The following is a 25,476-nucleotide window of genomic DNA, read 5'->3' as shown; positions in this document are numbered from 1 at the left end:
CAGATCGTGGTTAAAAAGGAAAGAGAAGAAAAGAAACTTCAGTTTCGATGGAAATATCAAATTCGGTCAAGAGGGCCTCGCCCGTTTTGATTTTCTATTGGCTAAGCTTACCATCAATCTCACCAGTTGTAAATAAACTGGATACGGAAGCATGTTGTTAAGGGGTGGGACCTTCCTGTCGCCATTGCTAAGGTGGAGGGTCCGTTCTCTAATAGGCTGGAAGCTGCTTTTCCCGCCCTCTCGCAGCAGTTGCTAAGAGGCGGGATTATAGAGTTCGTAAAGGACTGAGGGCTCGAAGCTCCACCCATCCGATTGGTGGGTAGGGGGCAGGTCTTGCAGTGGATAGGCTGCTGGCCCTGCCTGTTCCGGTTAGTTGCCGGGGAGAGGCACGTGAAGAGGAGGCGGCGTGAGGCGACCACGGCGGGAGGAATGAAAGTGGCGGTCTCCCCGGCAGTTGGTGCCGGGCCCTGGGGCTGGAGGGCTGGGGGCCGTGAGGGCGGCGGGGTAGTGCGGCTGCTCCTGATCATCTTTGGCTGCTTGGCCTGCGGCTCAGGTACCGCCGGGGCAGCCGCCGCCTTGGGGGCGGGTGCTGAGAGGGTTATATTTAGAAAAGTGGGGGAGTGTCCCCAGGGTGCGGACCGTTTTTCCGCAGTGGGGTGCGGACGTGGTGCGGAAAAAGCAGCTTCGTCGTCGTCACTGAGGGATCTGGGCTATGGGATGGCCTGGGGGAGCTACTAGAGTGGGGAGGAGCCTGGAGCCTTTTGGCAGAGACTGGAAGGGAGGCCTGGACTGGGTGAGATGCGGTCCTGAGGGCTGCGTCGCGCTTTCTGGGCCTCCTTGGTTTTCCTGGTTAAAAGTGAGGGGACCCGAGTTCCATTGCTGGCGGGCAAGAGTTGCCACTGGAATGGGGGCATCCCATTCATTGAGCAAGTTAGCAACACCTTCTGAGCGTCTGTTCTGTCCAGACTCTGGGCATGGGTGTGGCTGAAAGGATCATTTTAATTCACTGAAATGGAGTGAGTTCTATCTAATGTCTTCTGTCCTTGTAAGATCCTGGCACTGTTAAATTCGCGTTTCCAAAAAAACAAAAAACAAAAAACCACCACCAACAACAAAAAGCATCATTTCTCAAGCAAACTTACTGCTATCTGCCTATTGGTGGATGATTGGCTTTGGACTGAAATGAAACTGTTTCCCCTTAACGCTCTAACTCATAAAACCTAGAATGTTTCTAAAAACCTCCTACCCTCTTATCAAATGCACAACACAAAAATAAGTGAGGTTTCCAAGTTCTGCTGGAGAGAGTTTGAAACGTGAGGTTCGGGATAATCGTATCTTGGAAACACAGTATGCTGTCACCTCTCCCATCCTTTGCTGCCTATCTCATGCTGTCACTTAAGATTATCCGTAGCTGCAGCTTTAAGTTTGTCTCAGGATCCATAGATCTAGTTCCAAGGGTAACGTCCTCCGGCAATGGTTTGGGTCCCTCCACCCCCACCCCGGAGTGGGGGTGTGGGGCAGGGGAGAGAACGTAGTAGGTCTGCAGGAAGGTACTTTTCCAGAGGAGAGGGCCAGAGTAACATTGAAGGGTACTTACGGTCTGAATGAACTTGGGCCAGATGGTTAACCTCTAAAATGGGGTAGTGGATTGTGGGGTTGAAAGAGAAAAATAAATGCAAAAATGTCTCTGTCTAGTCAGTGCTCAATCAGCAGACACTTTAATGAGAAACTTTTATGAGAGGAACAGGGACTTCTTAGCTTGGAGGAGAGTAGACTTAGGTTGATGTTCTGTGTGACTAGGTAGATCATGTGTGTGGCAGCTACAAACAGCTGATCATGTAGTACAGAAGAACTTTCTAAAAGCCAGATGTACCTAAAAAAAAAAAATGCAGTACTTCAAAAGGTAGGTAGTATTTTCTCATTGGAAGTTTTTCATTATAAAAATGATGTGAGTTTATTTTAGACTATTTGGGAAGCACAATTAAGTATAAAGAAGTAGAAAAAACCCTCACTGTTTATTCTTTTAAGAGACAATCCATTGTAGCACACTTTCTCCTGGTCTTTTTTTTTAATGTGTTGCTAATAAAAAAATTTGGAGGGGCGCCTGGGTGGCTCAGTGAGTTAAGGCCTCTGCCTTTGGTTCAGGTCATGGTCCCAGCATCCTGAGATCGAGCCCCCGAATTGGACTCTCTGCTCAGCAGGGAGCCTGCTTCCTCCTCTCTCTCTGCCTGCTTCTCTGCCTGCTTGTGTTCTCTGTCCGTCAGATAAATAAATAAAATCTTAAAAAAAAAAAAATTGGAGGGTGCCTGGAGGGCTGGCTCAGTTGGTGCAGCGTGTGACTCTTGATCTTATGGTTGTGAGTTCAAGCCCCACATAGGGTGTAGAGATTACTTAAAAATAAAATCTTAAAAAAAATTTTTTTTTATTGATAATACATTCATAGACCTGTCAGCAAGCCAGTTCTCCTTATAAGCCACCCATTATTTGATTTGGTAACATAAGCATTTTCTTTCTTTTTTTTTTTTCCATTTATTTATCTGACAGACAGAGATCACAAGTAGGCAGAGAGGCAGGCAGAGAGAGAGGAGGAAGCAGGCTCCTTGCTGAGCAGAGAGCCTGATGCGGGGCTCTATCTGAGGACTCTGGGATAATGACCTGAGCCTAAGGCAGAGGCTTTAACCCACTGAGCCACCCAGACGCCCCCATAAGCATTTTCTTATATCATTTAAAATTCTTCTTAAATGTTATTTTTATTTGTATTCTATTTTTTGGACAGACCATTTAATGTTTCTGAAGTAAATGTGTGGTGTTTCTATTGTTGGTTGGACACTTGTTGTGTTTCTAGTTTTTCATTGTAGATAACACTTTGTGAACTTTTTGTGTATAATTTTTTTTTTTTAAAGATTTTATTTATTTGTCAGAGAGAGAGAGGAGTGAGAGTGAGCACAAGCAGACAGAGTGGTAGGCAGAGGCAGAGGGAGAAGCAGGCTCCCTGCTGAGCAAGGAGCCCAATGTGGGACTCCATCCGAGGACGCTAGGATCATGACCTGAGCCGAAGGCAGCCGCTTAACCAGCTGAGCCACCCAGGCGTCCCTGTGTATAATTTTTTTTTTTTTTTTACTGCATTTAGATTATATTTTTAGAATAGATTCTCAGAAATAGATTTATTAGATCAAAAACCAAAACATATTTAAGACCCTTGAAACACCTTGCTGAAATATTTTCCTGAAAAGATGTGCTTGTTTACACCACTAACAGCACTATTTGCTTGTGACCCATATGCATGCCAGTATTGGATATTTCAGCATTGGATATATACACCTTTGTTAATTTGATAGACCAAAAGTAGTGTTTTAACATGGCATTTCTTTACATTTGCACTATTTTGAAGGAGCATCTCCTTTAGTAGCTATTTAATTTTTCTTTAGACTAAGATTTTTTGGAATGTGTGTGTTTTTTGTTCTTGGTGTACTTGTAATTACTCTTTATTGGAGTTTTTCTTTTAAGATTTTATTTATTTGACAGAGAGAGAAGGAGAGCACACGAAGCAGGGGGAGGGGCAGACAGAGGGAGAGGGAGAAGCAGGCTCCTGCTATCAGGCAGCCTGATGGGGCTGGATCCCAGGACTCCAGGATCATGACCTGAGCCCAAGGCAGATGCTTAACTGACTGAGCCACCCAGATGGCCCTGGAATTTTTATGTATTTTAAAAATCAATTTGTATGAATGTTCTAATATATTAAGGGTATATATATTTTATAATCTGTTTATTTATTGAAAATTTTTCTTTAATTTGTTTACCCTCTTACTTTTTTTTTTTTTAAGGTTTTATTTATTTATTTGACACAGAGAGAGAGATCACAAGCAGGCATAGGCAGACAGAGAGAGGGGGAAGCAGGCTCCCCGCTAAGCAGAGAATCTGATGCAGGGATTGATCCCGTGACCCTGAGATCATGACCCAAGCCAAAGGCAGAGGTTTAACATACTGAGCCACCCAGGCACCCTTCTTTTACCTTTTTTAAAAAAAGATTTTATTTATTTGAGAGGGAGAGAGAGAGCCAGAGAGAGCACACATTGGGGGAGGGGTAGAGGGAGCAGGGATCCCCAAGGACAGTGATAGGACCAAGCTGGCTTGGCACTTCTGAGCTGACTTGGGGCTCAATCCAGGACTCTGGGATCATGACCTGAGCTGAAGACTGAGGCTTTAACCCATGGAGCCATCCAGGTGCCCCTATTTATTATTATTTTTATTTATTTATTATTATTATTTATTATTATTATTTTTAAGATTTTATTTATTTATTTGACAGAGAGAGATCACAAGTAGGCAGAGAGGCAGGCAGAGAGAGAGGGAAGCAGGCTCCCCGCTGAGCTGAGAGCCCGATGCGGGGCTCGATCCCAGGACCCTGGGATCATGACCTGAGCTGAAAACAGAGGCTTTAACCCACTGAGCCACCCAGGCACCCCTATTATTATTTTTAAAAGATTTTACTTATTTAGGGTAGAGAGAGAGTACGAGGGGGGAGGGGCAGAGGAGGAGGGAGAAAGAATCCAAAGCAGACTCCACACCGAGTGTGAGCCCCAAGTTGGGCTTGATCTCGCCACCACGAGATCACGATCATGACCTGAGCCAAAACCAAGAGTCAGTCGTCAACTGGTTGAGCCACCCAGGCACCCTCCTTTTTATTTTTTAATTAATTAATTAATTAATTAATTTTGAAAATATTTTATTTATTTATTTGACACAGAGAGAGAGAGATAGTGAGAGAGGGAATACAAGCACAGGGAATGGGAGAGGGAGAAGCAGACTTACCGCTGAGCAGGGAGACTGATGTGGGGCTTGATCCCAGGACCCTGGGATTGTGATCTGAGCTGAAGGCAGAAGCTTAACCGACTGAGCCGCCCAGGTGCCCCTTTTTTGATTTTTTAAATATATATATATATATATATATATATATATATATGTATATAAATATATATTTTAAAGATCTTATTTATTTATTTGACAGAGATCACAAGTAGGCAGAGAGGCAGGCAGAGAGAGAGAGGAAGGGAAGCAGGCTTCCTGCTGAGCAGAGAGCCCTATGCGGGGCTCGATTCCAGGACCCTGGGATCACTACCTGAGCCGAAGGCAGAGGCTTTAACCCACTGAGCCACCCAGGCGCCCCAAATAGATTTATATTTTTATGTAGTCACTTAATTTTATTCTCTAGGAGTTATTTCCATAACTTTATGCTTAGAGAGCTTTCAAAAATTGAATTTCTATCATTTTTATGCTACTCTTTAATTTTTTTATTTTACTTTTTAATCTATAATTAATGTTAGTATTTGGTGTAAGGTGAGGATCTACATAGGTCTTATTTTCCAAATAACCAGTCAGTTGTCCCAGCATCCCATCAAATGATGCTTTGCTAAGTGCACTGTTTAAGATGTTATTTTTTTTTATAATTTTTTTGAAATTTCTTCTCTTTATTTATTTTTATTTTTTAAAAGATTTTATTTATTTGTTTGACAGAGAGAAAGATCACAAGTAGGCAGAGAGGCAGGCAGAGAGAGGGGGAAGCAGGCTCCCCGCTGAGCAGAGAGCCTGATTCGGGACTCGATCCCAGAACCCTGAGATCATGACCTGAGTGGAAGGCAAAGGCTTAACCCACTAGGCCACCCAGGTGCCCCACGATGTTATTTTTTTAAGAAGACTTTTAAGTATGAGCTGAATTACCTCTTGAAAGAAATGAACAGAGGCTATTTAAGAGGTTGTTTTTAATGACTTTAGGGTTTCTTCCTGTCCTCAGATAGTTTGAATCATTTTTATTAATTCTACCTGTAGATGTTAAGTGATTAGTGCTATTGATTAGTTTGTAATGTCTGTAAGCAAGTATGAAGTTATTGACCTTTGAAGAACTGCTTTATGGGTAAATGTGATAAGCAAGTTATGATTCACTACATTCCTTGAAGGCATTTTCTAAAATCTTTGGGCTCAGAAGGCATTTTCTCGAATGTTTAATCTGTTCTGCTTTTTAACATGCTGGCTTTTGAGGGGAGAGGAAGAAAGGTGGTATATATCCTTTTGCTACAGGAAGCACAAATTTTAAGTGAGCATTTTGACAACTTGTATATGTTTAAGGTCACTTGGTTTAGTTCTGTGTTGTTAACAATTTAACCTAGAGCTGGAGTGGTGATTGTTTCACAGAGTATCCCTTTTGACTGAATTGGTGTATTTGACCGCTCAGTAACTTTCCAAAGATGTGGCTGGCCAAGGTGCTGATTTCCATAGGGGGTTGCTACTAAGGACATTCGTTTATTTATTTATTTATTTATTTACTTGAAATTGTTTCCCTAGAGTGTTCTGTAACTTGAGAAAATGATGAACTAGATTTTATTTATTTATTTATTTGACAGACAGAGATCACAAGTAGGCAGAGAGGCAAGCAAGAGAGAGGAAGGGAAGCAGTCTCCCTGCTGAGCAGAGAGCCTGATGCAGGGCTCGATCCCAGGATTCTGGGATCATGACCTGAGTGGAAGGCAGAGGCTTTAACCCACGGAGCCACCCAGGGGCCCCGACAAACTAGATTTTAAAAATGTTGCTTATTATAGAGCCATTTTATTTCTTTAAGAAAATGGTATCAGAGAATTTTAAAATTAGTTTTAAAACAGTGATGCCTTTTCTTGGCATTAAGTTTTTTAAATGCCTTGTACTATTGACATTATTTGTATCTTTCTATCTTCTTGAAAATAACAGTGGGCTTAAAAATGTGTAGTTTTCTATTACTTGGTGCTGTGGGAGAGAAGGAGTTACCAAGTGTGACTCTTTTTTTTTTTTATTGAACAAGTGTATGTTTTTACTTTGGGCTTTGTTGTTTGTTTGTTTGTTCAAGATTTTATTTATTTATTTAATTGACAGAGAGTGAGAGCTAGCAAGAGAGGGAACACAAATAGGGGGAGTGGAAGAGGGAGAGACAGGCTGCTGCCAAGCAGGGAGCTGGATAGAGGTGTCAATTCCAGGCCCCAGGAATCATGACCTAAGCAGAAGGCAGACACTTAACGACTGAGCTACCCAGGTGCCCCTACTTAGGGCTTTGTACACAGACTGGATGTTCTTTTAAGGAAGTGATAGATTCTGTACAACATCTTTTTTTTAATACATCCAGTGCCTTTATATACCTCAGTGAATTTTTCAGTATAGTAGCTTTAGCATACACATAACCTTACTCTCTCTCTGTCTCTCTCTCTCTTTTTTTTTAAAGATTTTGTTCATTTGACACAGAGAGGTAGAGATCACAAGTAGGCAGAGAGGCAAGCAGAGAAGGGTGGGGTGGGGCGGGGGTGGGAAGCATGCTACCTGCCAAGCCCAGAGTCCATCAAGCTCAATCCCAGGACCCTCAGATCATGGCTTGAGCTGAAGGCAGTGGCTTAACCGACTGAGCCACCCAAGCATCCCAATAAGCCTTTTTTAAAAAAGTTCTATTTATTTAAGTAGTCTCTGTACCCAACATAGGGCTTGAACTCACAACCCCGAGATCAGGATTTGCATGCTCTTCCACTGAGTCAGCCAGGTGCTCCAAGAAAAATAAACTCTTGAGCCATATTTATGAGTGGGTATTTTATCAGTACATTTGTGGGCTTCCTAGTGAGACCTCTTTAAAAAGTTTCATTTTATAAAAGATAGTCTAGGAGGAAATCCTAATTACTACTGGACTAAACCCTAGTGAGAAGCTGATAGATGGCGGGGGTGGGAATCAGGGCATGCTACCTCAAAATACAGCATCTTGGCATATTGAATGTTTTAAGCTGAGGGAGTTTAAGAAAACAGTAGAAACAGGAAGGTCTCTCTGATCTCCCCACCTCACCCTTCTTCTGTGAAACAGACAGTAAAATCCTGTGAGAGGCCCCTCCCTCCCTCTACCTGAGGAAATGCAGATAAGGGGATGGCAAGAGGAATCCAAGCAAACAAGCCTCACTCAGTTTCCCCCAGCTTACTACCATTAGCACAGTTTTCTTTACCCCATCACACTCTTTCCCAAGTGTCTACTCTTCATGAAATGAAGCAAACTGTTTCTTTGGGTCTGCATTTCCTTATGAAGGCTTTCATGTCATGTAAAACTTCTATTAAATGTGTATGGTTTTCTGTTGTTAATCTTTGTCAGTTTAAATTTTCCGACCCAGCCAGGGATCCTAAGAGGATAGAGGAAAACTTTTTCTTCCCCTACAATATGAAGGCTGAATTTCCTCCCCTTTCCCTTTCTTTTTTCCCTCTTCCTTCCCCCAATATGAAGGCTGAATTTCCTCCCCTTTCCCTTTCTTTTTCCCTCTTCCTTCCCCTTTCCCTTTTCTTTTCTCTCTTTTTTAAAGATTTTATTTATTTCTTGGAGAGAGAGTGCCAGAGCGAGCATGAATGGGGAGAGGGGCAGAGGGAGAGGGACAAGCAGACTCCCTGCTGAGCAGAGAGCCCATAGGGCTCCAGCCCAGGACCCTGGGATCCATGACCTGAGCTGAACAGATGCTTTTTTTTTTAAAGATTTTTATTTATTTATTTGACAGAGAGAGTGAGAGACACAAGCAGGGGGAGCAGAGGGAGAGGGAGAAGCAGGCTCCCCATCGAGCAAGGAGCCTGAACAGGGAGCCTGATGCAGAGCTCTGCGGGACTCGATCCCAGGAGTGCAAGATCATGACCTGAGCCGAAGGCAGATGCTCAACAACTAAGCCACCCAGGCGCCCCCGAAGGCAGATGCTTAACCAACTGAACCACCCAGGTTCCCTAAGACTGAATTTTTTAAAAAATTAAAATATAATTCATGTATAATAAAATTCATCCTTTCAGTGGTTTTTAGTATATTCACAAGGTTGTGCATCCATCACCACCAATTTCAGAGTATTTTTATCACTCCAAAATGAAACCCCATGTGTTTTAGCAGTCACTCACCATTCACTTCTCCCAGTGAGGAGAAATCTTTCTGTCTCTCTGGATTTGTGTATTCAGGACATTTCATATAAATGGAATCACTCGATATGGTCTTTTGGACTGGCTTCTTTCATTGAGAATGTTTTAAAGGTTCATCCACATTGGAGTATGTGTTAGTACTTCCTTTTTTTTTTTTTTTTAAGGATTTTAAAAGTTTTATTTATTTTTTTATTACTATTTTTTAAATTAATTGTTTTTATTAACATATAATGTATTATTTGCCCCAGGGGTACTAGTCTTGAATCATCAGGCTTACACATTTCACAGCACTCACCATATCACATGTCCTCCCCAATGTCCATAACCCAACCACCCTCTCCCTACCCCACCTCCCCCCAGCTACCCCCAGTTTGTTTTTGAGATAAAGAGTCTCTTATGGTTTTTCTCCCTCCCAATCCCACCCTACAACCCAGCAATCACACTACTGGGTATTTACCCTAAAGATACAAATGTAGTGATCTGAAGGGGCACGTGCACCTGAATGTTTATAGCAGCAATGTCAACAATAGCCAAACTATGGAAAGAACCTAGATGTCCATCAACAGATGAATGGATAAAGAAGATGTGGCATACACACACACATACACACACTGGAATACTATGTAGCCATCAAAAGGAATGAAATCTTGCCATTTGTGACTATGTGGATGGAACTAGAGGGTATTATGCTGGGTGAAATAAGTCAATCAGAGAAAGACAATTATATGATCTCTCTGATGTGAGGAATTTGAAAGGCAGGACTGGGGGCTTGGGGGTTAGGAAAAATGGAACAAGTACTTCTTTTTATGGTTGAACAATATTCCACTGTATAGATGGGTATATCACATTTTGTTTTATCCATTAGTTCATCAGTTGGTGGATGTTTGAGTTTCTACTTTCTAGTTATTGTGGATGTTGCTGTTATGAACATTCATGTACAAGTTTTTGGGTGAGCTTGTTTTGTTTTCTTGGGTATATACGTAAAGTGGAATTGCTGGGTCATATGATAACTCGATGTTTAACTTTTTGAGAAATTGACAAACTGTTTTCCAAAGAGGCTGCACCATCTTACATACCCAGCAGCCCTTTATGAGGGTTCTAGTTTCTCACATCCTGGCCAGCTCCTGTTACTGTCCTCTTTTTGATTTTAGCCTTCCTAATGGATATAAGGTAGTATTTCCTGGTGGTTTTGATTTGTATTTCCCTGAGGACTAAAGATGTTGAACATCTTTTCATGTCTCTTGGTCATTGTGTATCTTCTTTGGAGAAATACCTATTCAGATCCTTTGCCTATTTTTACAGTTGAATTATTTCTCCTCTTATCGTTGAATTGTAGTGCTTTATATATTCTGGCTAGTAGACCCTTCTCAGATATATGATTTGCAAATATTTTTTCCCATTCTGTGCATTTTACTGTTTTCCATTTTGTGCATTTTACTGTCTGTTTACTTTCTTAATAAGGTCCTTTTTTTTTTTTAAGATTTTATTTATTTATTTGACAGAGATCACAAGTAGGCAGAGAGGCAGGCAGAGAGAGAGAGAGAGGATGAAGCAGGCTCTCTGCTCAGTGAAGGCAGAGGCTCCCCAATGACTGAGCAGAGAGCCTGATTCAGGGCTCGGTGTCAGGACCCTGAGATCACAACCCCAGCTGAAGGCAGAGGCTTTAACCCACTGAGCCACCCAGGTGTCCCGATAAGATTCTTTGAAACACAAAAGTTTTAGATACTTATGAACTCTGATTCGTCTGTTTTTTTCCCTTTGGTTGCGTGTGCTTTTGTGTCATATCTAAGACACTATCGCCTAACCCGTGGTCAGGAAGACTCAACTTGTGTTTTCTTCTAAGAGTTTTGTAGTTTTTGCTCTCCTGGTTAGGTTTAAGGCAGAAATTAACTTCTAAATTAGTCATTGCTTCACAAAGCCATTTTGGACTGGCAAGTGTCCTTGCCTTTTTTGTGTGTGTAACTTTGGTATTTTAAGGTTTGGTTGAGAGTTTTTTTGTGTTTTGTGTTTTGTTTATTTTATTATATTCAGTTTATTTATTTGTTTATTTATTATTTAGTATATTTAGTTTATTTAGTTTAAATTTACCTATTTTTGTACCTAGACCAGAGTGATAACTTAATTTCCACTTACAATAGCATTTAATAAGTTAGTACAATATAGAACTCAAGGAAAAAGTTATTAAACTATTTTGTGGTAAAGAATGTAGCTTGTGGGGGCATCTGGGTGGCTCAGTGGGTTAAAGCCTCTGGGATCCCAGGATCCTGGGATCAAGCCCCACATCGGGCTCTCTGCTGGGTAGGGAGACTGCCTCCTCCTCTCTCTGTGTCTGCCTCTCTGCCCACTTGTGATTTCTGTCTGTCAAATAAATAAATAAAATCTTAAAAGGAAAAAAAATGTAGCTTGTGCAAACTTGGGTGGGAAGGTATGAGAGGGGTCACTTTTAAGCCTTGCATTGGCTGGGATTGAATATAGACTTCTGAATAGAGGCTCATCTGTCTTGGCAAAAATCAAAGGAGTGCATGTATTAAATGACTGCTCTGAAAACCTGAAACAAAGCAGCTGGAAAAAAGGAACTTTGTGATATTTTAGTATCTTCTTAAAGTACTGTATATGCAAAAACATTGCTAAGTCTGTTCATCCTACTCAGAAAAAGGGTAGAGGAAATAAGTAGATGGCATTTCTTTGGCTGTGCCTTTATAAGAGAAGCAGGACCTGGATGTAAATCTCAGTTAAGTTATTCACTAGCTGTGTGACTTTGGGCAAGTTGCTTAATCCTCCTTAAGCATCAGTTTTTGTTGTTATTGTTGTTGTTGTTTAGATTTTATTTATTTATTTGACAGAGAGAGACCGTGAGAACAGGAACACAAGCAGGGGGTGTGGGAGAGGGAGAAATAGGCTTCCCACTGAGCAGGGAGCGTGATGCGGGGCTCAATCCCCAGGACCCTGAGCCTAAGGCAGATGCTTAACCACTGACCCACCCAGGCGCCCCTTAAGCATCATTTTTTTAAAATTTGTAAAACAGGGATTATGAGAGTCCCTGCCTCATAGCACTGTTGGAGAGTGAAATGAAAGCATACTGTCTTAATAAGCACTTACTAGCTTGTGGGGGCACCTGGGTGGCTCAGTGCGTTAAGCCTCTGCCTTCAGCTCAGTTCATGGTCTTAGGTCCTGGAATCGAGGCCCACATTGGGTTTTCTGCTCAATGGAGAGCCTGCTTCATCCTCTTTCTCTGCCTGCCTTTCTGCCTACTTGTGATCTCTCTCTCTCTGTCAAATAAATAAATAAAATTTTTTAAAAAATAAGCACTTACTAGTAGCTTTTATTATTGCTTATTCAGGGTTAGTGCCTATAATATCTAATTTCTTCTCTCATTTCAGTTTTCTTGTTTCTTAGTCCTTCACATTTTAACCCCAATTTTAGGAAAGTGGTCAGTGGACAGTATTGTAACAGCATTGCCTGGTAACAGGTGGTAGCTACACTTGTGAGCACAGCATAAGGGATAGACTTGATGAATTCACTGTATCGTGCACCTGATACTAACATAACATTGTGTGTCTACTCTACTTGAATTAAAAAAAGAAAACATTGGTGCTTCTGGGTGGCTCAGTGGGTTAAAGTGCCTTTGGCTCAGGTTATGATCCCAAGGTCCTGGGATTGAGCCCCACAGGGAGCCTGCTTCCCATCCACTCCCCCACCTGCCTCCTGCCTGCCTCTCTGCCTACTTGTGATCTCTCTCTCAAAAAAAAAAAAATTCTTTAAAAAAAAGAAAACAAAAACAGTGGTCAGGTTAATTCTTTTTTATGGAATGAATTGTAGCTATTAACTTGTTCTGTTATACTCAGTTCTTGTTTCTTTTCTTTGCATAAAGCCGGAATCAATGCAAGCGTGGTCATGCTTCAGGAATCCGAAGTTCATAATTCGAATCACAGGCAACAGTTCTGTTATAAAAATGTGCTTATCCCAAAGTGGCATGATGTGTGGACACGGATACAGGTAATAATTTGGAGGCCCCTGACTGGGGCAGCTTCTGTGAGTCTTGTCTGTATGTGATTAGTGAGTACTTTGATACATTGTCCCCTATCAGCAACCTTGGTGTAGGGTTCAGATTATTCTGAATTGGATTTTCATCAGTTAGCATTTATACTTTTTTTCCCTCTCTGTCTCTGTTCCTTTAAGTGGCTTATAATACTTGACCCTGAGGTAACCTTCCTTCCTCTTTTTCCCAAAGAAGCTTCCTTCTTGTCCTTTCTCTCCTTGCGCGCGTGCACTCGCGCACACACACACACACACACACACACATACATGTACATGCGTACATGAACACACATGCATGCCCCACCCGCCGTCAGGCCTTATGCCTCCTTTGGCCTGGAAACTGTTGCATACCTGTCAGGATGTAAACTCTTGCCTTGCTGTTCTTACTCTATTTTGATTCAACACGAAATGTTTCGTAAACCCCATGCCTGAAGTTTTCCCTTGATAGAATGGCTTTGGTTTCATTTATTTCATAACACTATTAAGCCACCTGGCAAGCGAGAACGTCTGGCTATAATAATAATAGAACAAAATGAGTTCTTTTGGAAATGCCGCTGCTGCTGTAAGCATAGTTACTGATAAGAGCGTTTGTTGTTCACATCAGAAACCTAAGGGTGGGCTTGTGGGTTTTTAAAATTTTCTTTATTTTATTGTCTGATATAAAGATCATATTCCATCTGAGACACATTATAACCAGCATTTACCCATAATCAGTGATTTGTGACAAAGGGTTGAACTTCTCAGTCTGTCATTACGGGAAACATTTTCAGTGTTCTGGGGCTGTTTCTGCCTGGCAATTTTCTTAATATTCTAGAGCCTTGTTTTGTATGATTTCTCATAAATAGCTATAGGGCTAACTCAGCTCAGAAGTCTTTTTTCCTCCTGTGTTGTTCTGCTTAATAGTAGATTCAGATCATGTTAACAACAAGACATTCTAACAGCTGCCTCTGTGTGCTATGTGCAATGTTATTTGCCCAATTATTTTTGAGCCATTGCATCTCTATATTTCTTGTAAGCCTTGTGGAAAACTGGCATTATTACTGATTTAGCTATTTACTCTAAAGGTTTTTTAAATTTGTATTTATGAAAATTTAAAGTTCCTACTTCTTTCTCATGCTGGTTTTACTTGTGTTACAGATCCGGGTAAATAGTTCCAAACTGGTACGAGTCACCCAGGTGGAGAATGAAGAGAAACTGAAAGAGTTAGAGCAGTTTAGTATCTGGAACTTTTTTTCCTCCTTTTTAAAAGAGAAATTGAATGACACCTATGTAAACGTGGGTCTATACAGCCCAAAAACCTGCCTCAAAGTTGAGATTATAGAGGAAGACACCCAGTACAATGTCACTGTGACTCGGAGTAAGTCTTTCCTCTTTTTCTGGTGGATTCTATCGTGAAAAGGGCTTTGGAGAGTGTAATTAGCGAGACAGAGAAGTTAGCTCAAGACAGCTCCCTTTTGATTCTGATCATAACCTGAGTATACCACTGTTCCAAACAGTTAAGAGAGTCTCTCTCCCACATACAACCCTTTAGGCTTAGAATAAAGACCTCACTTAGGTGGTTCGGAGGACCTCCTTACCTAGGTTTGTGAAGACTTGTGTCCTAATACTTCCAGAGGCCCTGAGCTGATATGCTTAGTGTTCTTCAGGGTAAGACACGTTTATTCCTGCTCTCTGGGCACTCCTAGACAAAGTTAGGTGTCCTGGATATAAAGACCTATATTTGAAGACCTGAGTTGTTATAATAAAAACTGAAGGCAAGCAGAACTGAATATAATATTTCACAAGTAAAAAGGTTTTGTGGAACCATAAGAAACTATAAAAATCACTGCAGTTGAAGCCTTATTCAGTGGAACCGGGAGAAGTTTTCCCTTTTCTGAATATGTATGAGAAGGTTTCACAGAGGACTAGAATAAGTATCCTGTTGAACTTTCTGACTTTTGGTCTCTCCTTGGTTATTACCGAGGGTCCTGGGATGTTGTGAATAGCAGAAACATCCCTGGGTTTTGCTACAAAATAGGTTGTGCTCTTTTAACTGCCCTATGGTTCCACAGGCTTTTTTGCTTGTATAGAATTTGCCTTTTGGGGTTTTTTGTTTGTTTGTTTTGTTTGTTTGTTTTTGTGCCCCTTTTACATGTACTGATTCTTCTTGCTCCAGCTCTGTTTGAGGGCCTCCCTGAGACTCAGAGCTCTTGAATGTGAATGCTGTGGGAGTGTCTGGTATGCCACTGAGAGGCCTCTGCTTGGGGGCGCCCCCTGGTCCTGGGTGAGATGTGTTTGAGTGTAGGCTTTTCCAACACAGTGCTTGTGTAGCAGAAGGAAGTAGGTGGTGGTATTGGGCAAGAAAAGCAGCCAGTTAGAGAACAACAGAGGGCCCAGACCCAAAGTTCTAGGCAAATCTGCTGAATCGGAACCCGAGAGACTTTTGAGTGAAAGCCGGAGTGGTAGAGACCCCTTGTGGGCGATTGCATGAAGTGCTGAGAGCATTAGGCCTAGCTCTATCTGAAGCAAAGCCCTAGTTTCTTTTTAGCCTTAGCACAGGTAACCCAAAAAAAAAAAAAAAAAAAAAAGATTTCCAAAAAAGTAGAGGTTAGACAGAGACCTACTTATATTTCCTCTTTGGAAGGATTCCCAGGCTTTGTGTGGCATTTACAATGCTGTTTAGGTAGGTTGTTTATGTTTATAGTTAACCCCTGAATTGTATGGGGTTGAGATGCTGGCTGATTTACTCTACTCCATCAGTCAAAGATCTGCATATAACTTTTGACTCCCCAAAACGTCATTATTAATAGCCTACTGTTGACAGGAAGACTCACTGATAACATAAACAGTCAATTAACTCCTATTTTATATGTTATACATATTATATGCTGTATTCTTACTATGAAGTAAGAGAAAAGAAAATGTTACTAAGAAGCCACAGGAAGAGAAAATGCATTTACAGTACTGTGATGTATTTGTCAGAAAAAGTCTGTATTGTATGTAAGTGGACCTGTGCGATTCAAACCCATGTTGTTCAAGGGTCAATTGTACTTTATTTTGTCTTTCATTCTATAATCATTGTCTTTCATTCTATAATCCTTTATACCGTTTGTTTTCCCAATCAAACAGAAGTCTTTATTTGTTTCAGGATTTGACCCCAAACTCTTCTTCATTTTCCTCCTTGGACTTGTGCTATTTTTTTGTGGAGATTTGCTGAGCAGGTAGGTTCCAAGGTTGGAGTGCAGAATGACGAGGCTTAGACCCACCCTGCTTCACTTTTATCATGGGGAAAGAGCTGCCCTTCCCTTTTCCATGAGCTTTATGGCTAGGCCTTTCCCTGCTTGGGAAAAAAAAAATCTTTAAATACTTTAATACATGTTACAATTTTTGCTTTTTTCTTATATTGAATAAGATTGGCAAGAATAAAAGTCTCCTTTTAGGTTGAGCCATCATGTGATGGGATTTAGCCAATACATCACCACTTTTTCCACCATTTGGAATAACATGTTAAGTCCTCCTTTTTCCAGGGCCATGTGTTGGTGAGTTTCATGCCATTCAGAGGTAGAGGAACAAACACCAACCACTTATGCATTTCCTGTTTTTAGGAACCTCCCAGCTAAGCTAGGTAAAACTGGCATGTACAAACAAGAAGAAAACACAGGTAACTGAACATTGAACAAATGTAGAATCGACATTAACTTTGTACAAAAGTAAAAAGAATATTTGTGGAATAATGAATGAAAGCTACCTGTCGGAGTTTGAAGTTGGGCTGGAGTGAGATTGGTAGAAGTGGTTCCTTATTTTGGGGATCCTGAGAGAAACTCACAGTGAGGGAGGAATGCCTGGCAGGAAGAGCCCGGCGTAGGAGTTGGAGCTCTCTATTCTAGGCCCTGTGTCTGGCCTGGAAAGACATTTATCTTTCTGGGCAGTCAGTCCAGTTCCAGTTTCCAGTGTCCACTCAGGCAGTGTCCTTGTACCTTCTTTTTCCCCAGTGAAGCCGGGCAGTTCCTTAGAAGAAAGATTCTCCTTAAAACTGGGTTGGGAGAGATGCTGTGATGGGATTGCGCAGCTAGGCCGAGGCTTATTGTCGGCATATGTTTGAGGGGTCTTACTGATACCCATCCTCCTGAGCCGGCAGCAACCGCATTGTACCAGTCCCGTCAGTGTTCAGAGCTCAAGATTTAGACATACACCTGCTCTCGTCTGATAGCTTTTTTCTGTCTTTCGGCTGGGTTTCTTGTTCTTTTTTTAAAAATATTTTATTTATTTATTTGACAGAGAGAGAGATCACAAGTAGGCAGAGAGGCAGGCAGAGAGAAAGGGGGAGGCAGGCTCCCCGCTGAGCAGAGAGCCCGAAGGGGGCTCCATCCCAGAACCCTGAGATCATGACCTGAGCCAAGGGCAGAGACCCAACTCACTGAGCCACCCAGGCGCCCCTGGGTTACTTGTTCTTGTTCGAACAATGCCGTGTGTGAAGACCGCGTACATGGTCATGAAGTAATGTTTCTCTCTGCAGAAGCCAAATTTTCTACTATTCCACTGGGATGAGTGTGGGAATTGCGGCCTCTCTACTAATCGTCATTTTCGTACTGTCCAAGTTCATGCCCAAGGTAAGTAGCAGAATCCTCACCTGCAGTCAGGAGGAACTTGGAAAGTTGAGGGACTGTTTTCTTGGATAATCTTATAGCTCTGAGAATTTGCATTTGTGGCTGATAAGTTAATGTCCTTTTTCACTGATCTTTTCCTTGATTCAGAAAGGTACTTTCCATGATGAAACTTGGAGTCTGATTGCATACAAACTCCCCTTTCTTATTGAAAATCCTATGCACAGTGGGGAATTAAAGTCTCCTTCCTGTTTGCTAATTACATAGCCAGGCTTTTAAGTTATTTAGCACCTCGTTTTCCCAGTGGTCTTTGCACACTGTACCATTTTAAATATAAAGGATGTCTTCTTAAGGGATGTGGTTTTTGTGCATTTTCAGTAGGTTGAATTTTTTAAAAATCGTAGTTCCATTTTGCTGCTTTTATGTATGGAAAGCCTGTTGTAACTTTTTGTTTTCACTTCTACTCTGTCTTAGAAAAGTCCCATTTACGTCATCCTGGTGGGAGGCTGGTCCTTTTCTCTGTACCTCATTCAGCTAGTTTTAAAAAATTTACAAGAGATCTGGAGGTGTTACTGGCAGTATCTTTTAAGTAAGTGTTGTCGGTTTTGCTTTCCTTTTTATATGTTTATAGGTTGTTTTAGTTCATTTGATCCTGAAAAGATGTTGCCTGCTTCTAGTCCATGCCCTTTTATTAATCTTTAAGAATCATAGTTCTTTGCTTTATTTCTAACCCTGTGTAGTCGACACATTAAATGAAAATGGTGCTGCCAGGGAAAAGACTTTAATTGGTTGGTGTTTATAAGTATACCTCTCTTTACACAATAGGCATCTTTCTGAAAAGTTATAAATTGACTTTATTAATAGTGTCTTATTTTATTTATTTATTTATTTTTTTTAAAGATTTTTTATTTATTTATTTGACAGAGAACACAAGTAGGCAGAGAGGCAGGCAGAGAGAGAGAGACAGAGAGAGAGAGAGAAGCAGGCTCTGCACTGAGCAGAGAGCCCGATGCGGGGCTCGATCCCAGGACCCTGGGATCATGACCTGGGCCGAAGGCAGAGGCTTTAACCCGCTGAGCCACCCAGGCGCCCCAAATAGTGTCTTATTTTAAATGCACTTGAAGACCTTAAGAAGCAAAGGACTCTGCCATGAATTTTTCTATGAAGTGAAGATCCTTTGGTTATATAGTTGATAACCCTTAATCTATCTTTTGAGAGGTGATTAATCTGGATTTTCATATATTAGGCTTTTTTAAACAGACTGTTCTAGCGTTGTTCAACATGTAGCTTTAATCCTCCATTTGAACCAGATAAATTTGGAAACAACAGAAAGAGTAGACACTTCAAGAGATAAATATGTTTGAGTAGTGAAAAAAGCGTGAATCCTGGGTAAAGATCTTATCCATTTTCCTAGTTCAGTAGGCACCATATAGCGAATGCACTGCTGCTTCCCGCAAAAATTATTTTTACCAGTTATAGATCAGAAAGAATGTTTTTCTGATAACTCTTCTCTTAGGCTATGTCCTTACAGTTGGATTCATAAGTTTCGCAGTCTGTTACAAGTACGGGCCCTTGGAGAATGAGCGGAGCATCAACCTGCTGACTTGGACCTTGCAGCTGATGGGCCTATTTTTCATGTATTCCGGTATCCAGATACCACATATTGCCCTTGCCATTATCATCATTGCACTGTGTACTAAGAACCTGGAGTACCCTATTCAGTGGCTGTTCATCACCTACAGGTGACCGAAACACAATATAACTTTGTATTGAAACACACCGTGTGGGATGCAGTTGCGGCAAAAGGGTACAGAGGCGTTGACCTGGGAGCCTGTTTGTTCATGGAAATTGATCTTATTATGCTTCTGCTTTTGTTCCTTCCAAGTCTTTCTTTTTAGACTCTCTCAAGGCATTTTTCTCATTTTATTTTCGTCATTTTATCTAAAATAAAAGCATCCAGTAAAGTGTCATGTGTTCCTGTTACCACTAGGTGGTGCAAAGCATAGACTTTTATACCACATGCCTCTGGTCACCTGGTTCTGGATTATTTCACACTGGCTCTCAGATTGCTTCAAGAGTTCTAGTCTTAAAAATGTAGTTCAAAGTGTGTTATCGTCTTGCACAGTGAACATGGAGTGGTCATAGATTCTGAGGTTGTCAGTGGTGGTTCTGTTATACATAGTCAAGGTGATGCCATCAGTTTGGGGAATCTCAAGTTAATGGACCACAATCTTATACCATTTTTCTTGTCATTTTTCCACTTTCCAAATATTTTGTCTATCATTTATAGGAAAATAAGTGAATTTATTCACATTAGTGAATACTATTGATTACTCTGACTTGTCATTCCTAGTCTAACATGTCAGGAGTATGTTATAGGTAAAGATGTCTCTAGAAGAAAGGTGGGGTGATGACTCTTAATGTCCAGGCTCTCTGCTGTATACTTGGCACACTGAAGGAAGCTAGAGGGCAGGCTGGATAGAAATTACTGATTAATGATTCATGATGTTATTTTGGTGAGCACAGAAAGATGTGTAAGGCAGCGGAAAAGACTGTCCCCCCTCGTCTCCTGACAGAAGAAGAATATCGGATACAAGGAGAAGTGGAGACGCGAAAGGCTTTAGAGGAGCTTCGAGAATATTGTAACAGTCCAGACTGCTCTGCTTGGAAGACTGTTTCTCGAATCCAGTCTCCAAAGAGGTAAACTCTTGGCCATCTATGCCAGGAATCTATCAGGGTGATTGTGACCTTGAGTTTTAACAGAGATCATACTTCTAGATAAACATTTTGTATTCATAGCTTAGTTTTCCTGCTCGTCGAGGGGTAGTTGGGAAAAAGATAAATGTATCATCATATGTTAAGCAGTAGCCTGTTTTCTGCTTCCTCAAGGAACCATCTACTCTAGATTTGATGGCAGCATTGAGAGGAGAAGACTCCAGTACCATATTAAGTTTCCCATGTGATAGTTTTACATTGCTCTCTGGGTGGTTTTTTTTGTTTTGTTTTTTGTTTTTGGTGGGGTGGGGGGGGTGTTCCCTTTTTACTTGGGCACCACCGTACTGGTGAGTATGTGAAGCTTCAATTTGGAATCCTGATGGCATAAAGTTTATAAGGCCATAAACGTGAATAAATGTGTAATGCCCCATAATCTTCTCTTATCAGGATTACAGATGACTAAAGGAACCTTAGCACTTTCCTAACTAAAAGCATAGGCTAGTGCTTATTAAGCAGGATAGGGTTTCATGGGATGTTGGCCTCTGACCCCAGCTTTCCTTTTCTCCTTATTTCTTGCTTTTAGTCTGCTTCCCTGTCAGAGTAAGGCAGGCTCTGTATAATTTGAGCTGTGAGTATATGGAGGGTTTCACTTCGTTCTTATTTTGAAAGAAAACCAGAAAGGACAGAAGCAGGTTCTTAATGAGTATTATCTTCTCTCTTCCAGATTTGCTGACTTTGTGGAAGGTTCTTCTCACCTCACACCAAATGAGGTTTCTGTCCATGAGCAGGAATATGGATTAGGGAGCATCATTGCTGAGGATGAAATCTATGAGGAGACATCCACTGAGGAGGAGGACTCAGATTTTCCGTATCCTGCTATCACACAACAGATCACCTCCTGACTTAGGTGGTGGTTCGTTATTTTTATATGGACTGGCTGGGCACCTCAGTGGTCCATGTTGCATGTGTGCACATTGCTTCTCAACTCCTTGAAACAGGGTGAGATAGTGCAAAACTTCTCCCACTGAAATTAGAAGCCGAAGTAGGCCTCCCTCTGGAAATGGTCTTGGTGGTCTCCGTGGGATCTCTGAGGGAGAATGGGTAAAGCAGTGAATGCTTTCAATGCTTCCCATGTTTATGTTTCAAAAACAAAAAACCAGATGACCACAGCTAGCATGGTGTTCTAGCTCCTCTTAAAGATTGACTCGGTGGTGGCGTTTCTGCCACCACAGCTGGCACTCAAAAGTGAGAACTGTGTTACATGTGTGGTAACTCTTTGTGGACCTTAGGATGCGTCTTCCAGAGAGAAATCCACAAATCTGAGCCTCCTTCACGTCTGCTTTTCTTTCAGTGACTTTAGAATAATCCTTGTTTTAGCTGTTTTAAGAGGAATATAGATTTTTATTTCTGTCTTGCTTTTGAAATGAATATATTTTTTTAAATGTCACAAATTCATGTTCCAGAACCAGGGAGTACTCCAGATTGACAAGCCCATGGGCCCCTACGTGTTTGTTAGTATGGGTCAGCCATTAAAGCCCCAGAATTGTTGTGTGGGGTTTGAATTAGTTCACACATATGATATTCTAAGTCTTGCTTGTTTTCAGAAACATGCCTGTGCACTCTTCTGTAGGGGAGGTCTGTCAGGCTTTTATTATATTCAAGTTTTAATTCTATCTTAAGACATTTGCGTTCTTTCCTTGTCATTCCTCCAGCCCCCTTTGCCCTTCCAGGAAGTGTCTATTTCCTCAGCTGTGAAGTATGTACAATTTTGAGTTCGTTTCATTTCTTATTCTCTTCCCCTTCATTTGTAGTATTATTCCTGCAAGTTGGGAGAAGTGATCATTTTTGAGAGAATTTTTTGCGCGTCCTCCATTTTTCCTGTCAGTGGGACACATATCTTTGAGTTGCTGTGGAATCAAGAAACTCTCCTTTTCCTTTCTCTTCCTTTGTCTACCCATTCTACCTGTTCTTTTCAGCCTCTCCTTACCACCTGTACTCCGCTCCCCCGGCCATAATCTGGCTAATTTGCAAGCCCTGAGACTGTCTGTGAAATTTCCTTAATATAACATAAAACTGTAGCTATGTAGCGGCCACAAGTTGTATTGCCACGAAATAGTCCTCCAGGTCACCTTTATGCCTCCGGATGTTCATTCACCTCTCGGAATCAGACACAGTTTTCCATGAACTTAGTATACTTACTTGCAGTTCCATTTCTGATCAGAGATTCATGCTGCCTTTTATTACAGTGGCATTACTTTCAGATTCTTTTGCCATTGGAAAGTACTCTTATAAACCAGCAATGTCATTTATGAGGGAGCAAATTCCCAAGTCTCTGTCATTTGGTTGGTTCTGGCTCAGTGATCTTCAGCCCCATACCTTGGAAGAGGCCATAATGACTCTAGCCAGGAATATGGGCAATGACGGCCGGAGCACAGCCACAGGTGCCCTGGTCCACCAGGATCCCTGAGAAGGCAGGTGATTTTTTAAAAAAACTGTAATGACTCCTTCAGGCTAGCCATTTAGCAGATAATCTTGTCGGGCCCTGGGCTCAGTGCTGACTTCCAAAATGTCAGCTCTGAGACTCCCATCCAGGTGGCCAGTTGATTATTACCACCAGTGTTTTCCATAGCTTTACACTGTCCTAAAGTGACAACTACCTCAATTGGCAGCAAATACAGTGGAAAGTGAAAGGGCAGGATTTGAGAAGATGCTGTGGGTTAAAGTTGCCGGGCAAAGGAGCTTTATACTGGGAAACCTTAATGCCTTTGTAAATTATGTACATGGTAAAATTTTATCCCTCTGCAGAGAACTGTTAGGGCCTCTGGAATATACTATTTTTTGCTCTGTATTTATAGAAATCAGGATCCAGCATATTTGAGCAGCTGTTAATTTGAAAAAATAATTCATCTGTACAAGTGGTCTCAGGATTACCTGGAGACTTTGGTGCCTTCCCCCAGAGAGCCTGTTCCGGAGGCGGTGGCTTGCCTCCAGGGTGACTTTCCCTGCCCCGCCTCTTATCTTTATCTTGATGAGAAAGCGCTAAGAAACATTTTTTCTGTTTTATTGAAATCTCGTTTCCATCTCCAAATCACTTTTTTTCACCGACTTTGAACTTGGGGGTAGTATAGTCAAACCCAGTTTATTACTCTGTGTGTGTGTGTGCGTGTGCGTGTGCGTGTGTGTGTGTGTGTGTGTGTGTAGTCGGAAACCGGAGCTGCAGGCAGAGGAGGTGACCGTGGGTCCCGCAGCGTGACAGCTGCTCTGAGACTGGGAAGGACAACGGTGCCTTTGGTGTGCTGTGTGTCCTTGCTCTGCCTGCCCGTGTGGCCCTGCCCCAGATGCTTTAGTGCCTCCTTGTGCCCACAGATTGCTTGACTCCATAAGCCCTTTTCGGAAGCCGCTCTTGTCTCCCTCTTGGCCACTTAGTCTGCTGGCTCCGTCACTACTTGAAGCCCCCACTTAATTTTCTCTGGCAGTTACAGCTCTTGCAATTCAGCATAGTTTTGTCTCTCAGACTGATCTCATGCAAAAGGATTGAGGGGATAACCATGGAGTGAACTGACACTGGAGCCACATCTCCTGCCACGTCAGCGTCAGCTTCTTGCTTGCAAATACCAAGCTGTAAATTGGCCCCAGGGCTGAGGGTCTCTTCAGCATCGGAAATCTATCACCCCTAATTGATCTGACCAAGTTATGGAGAGCACAACTGCCATTAATGGGAATATGAGAGCCAGCTGGCCTAAAACCTTGCCCCCTTCACTTTCCCACTCAGATTGCTTTCACCAGACCTGCAGAGCCAATTACCAAAAATAAGGACAAGTTTAGCAACTTGGATGTCTTCTAATAAGGAAGTCCTACCAGCCACTTCATCCCACCAAAACTAGTTTATTTTCTCCCCCAGATTCATGACTTTCCTGTCTGTAACAAAGGGAGTTTTGCTGATCACAGGCTTTGGGTTCCAGTGTTCTATTTTGTGCAGATACATCCCATCTGGGGCCTAGCCCTCTCTCCACCGACTGTGTTCCCTTCAGTCTATTCCCAACTGGCATATACATTAGAGATTTGATGAATGAAAGGACCCAAATAGGCCAGATAGTCCTCCCCGGCCCTGATATCCATAAAAAGCTTGGAAATGGATTATGCAATTGCCCTCAATCTTTTTCTTCCAGAAAAAAAGATGGGCTCAGATGGATGCCTGCGTAAAAATGGTTCTTAGCTGTGTACTCATAACTTTTCTCTGAATTGAGTAGTGAAAGTTGAAGTAGGAGGAAAGGAAATTAAATGTCCTTCTAGTATTCCTTTGGACTCAGGTCTGACATATGAGATAATAACCTATATTGAAATGCCAAGAACTTTATCTCAACCAATGAGAGGACTGTTTGACAGATTTATTATGCCTTCATGTTACATAGGCACTGAAACCAAGTAATAAACATATAAAATAGCCATTTGCACAAGGCAGATGCACCTAAAACCTCTTGTTTATGTTTTGATGTAGCAGAAATTGATGATTATGTTTAAGGAAACCTATGCAGTATGGTAAGCCAGTAGTATCTCTTGGTAACGTAGCTTATGGCCCCAGTTGCTGTTGAGTTAGATTCTAGGTGGTTACTACCTTGAAAAGGTGTGTGGTGCCTTATGTGATGGGAGCCAGAGCCTGCTAGGAATAGACAAGGCAGATTCATGTCCACATCAACACTCAGCTTTAGTGGGGGGTGGGAATGGCATACAGCCTCCCCCACATTTGGGACTTTGGGCTCCCATATTCCCTGCCTGCGTGTGTCATCTTCCTCTTCACGCTCTTGACAGTAACTTGAAAATGGTGAAATCATCTTCTGTGAACTCTCCTACAGTATGGGCAACATTCGTGTCATGTTAGCATACTAGGTAGCTCGTAATGTGAGTGTTAGAACTGTTAGAGCCTGCCATGGTCTCTGCTTCCCATGTTTGTAGACTTGGTGGTAAAATAGCAGGGCTGAGGAATTCCTAGGTAAGTTTTAACCTGTGGGTAATGCCTTAGTGTTGTTTTAAAAGATTTGCCATTTATATTTAAAATAAATGTTCATGAATGTTTCAAAAGAACAAAACGATCAGGGATGGCTCTTTGCCATGGGTCTCATTTTCACTCTTTTCTGTAAGAAAAAATAACAATGTCTTATTATATATTTTTCATTTTTATTTTACAAGTTTGTAAGTAATGCCA

At 41.7% G+C, this 25,476-nt stretch overlaps 1 protein-coding gene across 2 annotated transcripts; it reads left to right on the top strand.

The window, feature by feature from the left end:
- Positions 1 to 269: 269 nt before the first annotated feature.
- NEMP1 (nuclear envelope integral membrane protein 1) lies at positions 270 to 25,476 on the top strand. 2 transcript variants are annotated; one of them, XM_032348716.1, is made up of 9 exons: positions 270 to 368; positions 12,809 to 12,933; positions 14,113 to 14,332; positions 16,103 to 16,175; positions 17,471 to 17,564; positions 18,033 to 18,147; positions 19,075 to 19,300; positions 20,085 to 20,258; positions 20,998 to 25,476. In XM_032348716.1, exons 2-9 carry the CDS (start codon positions 12,832 to 12,834, stop codon positions 21,173 to 21,175), a joined length of 1,182 nt encoding a protein of 393 aa, XP_032204607.1. In that variant the 5' UTR covers positions 270 to 368; positions 12,809 to 12,831; the 3' UTR covers positions 21,176 to 25,476. The 2 variants fall into 2 exon arrangements, with proteins under 2 accessions (XP_032204607.1, XP_032204606.1); XM_032348715.1 differs by lacking the exon at positions 270 to 368 and adding an exon at positions 377 to 553.

Source organism: Mustela erminea, chromosome 6 (genome assembly GCF_009829155.1).
Source record: "Mustela erminea isolate mMusErm1 chromosome 6, mMusErm1.Pri, whole genome shotgun sequence".
NCBI lineage: Eukaryota > Metazoa > Chordata > Mammalia > Carnivora > Mustelidae > Mustela > Mustela erminea.
Note: the sequence above shows the minus strand (reverse complement) of the source record. Positions and strands in the feature narration are given on the sequence as shown.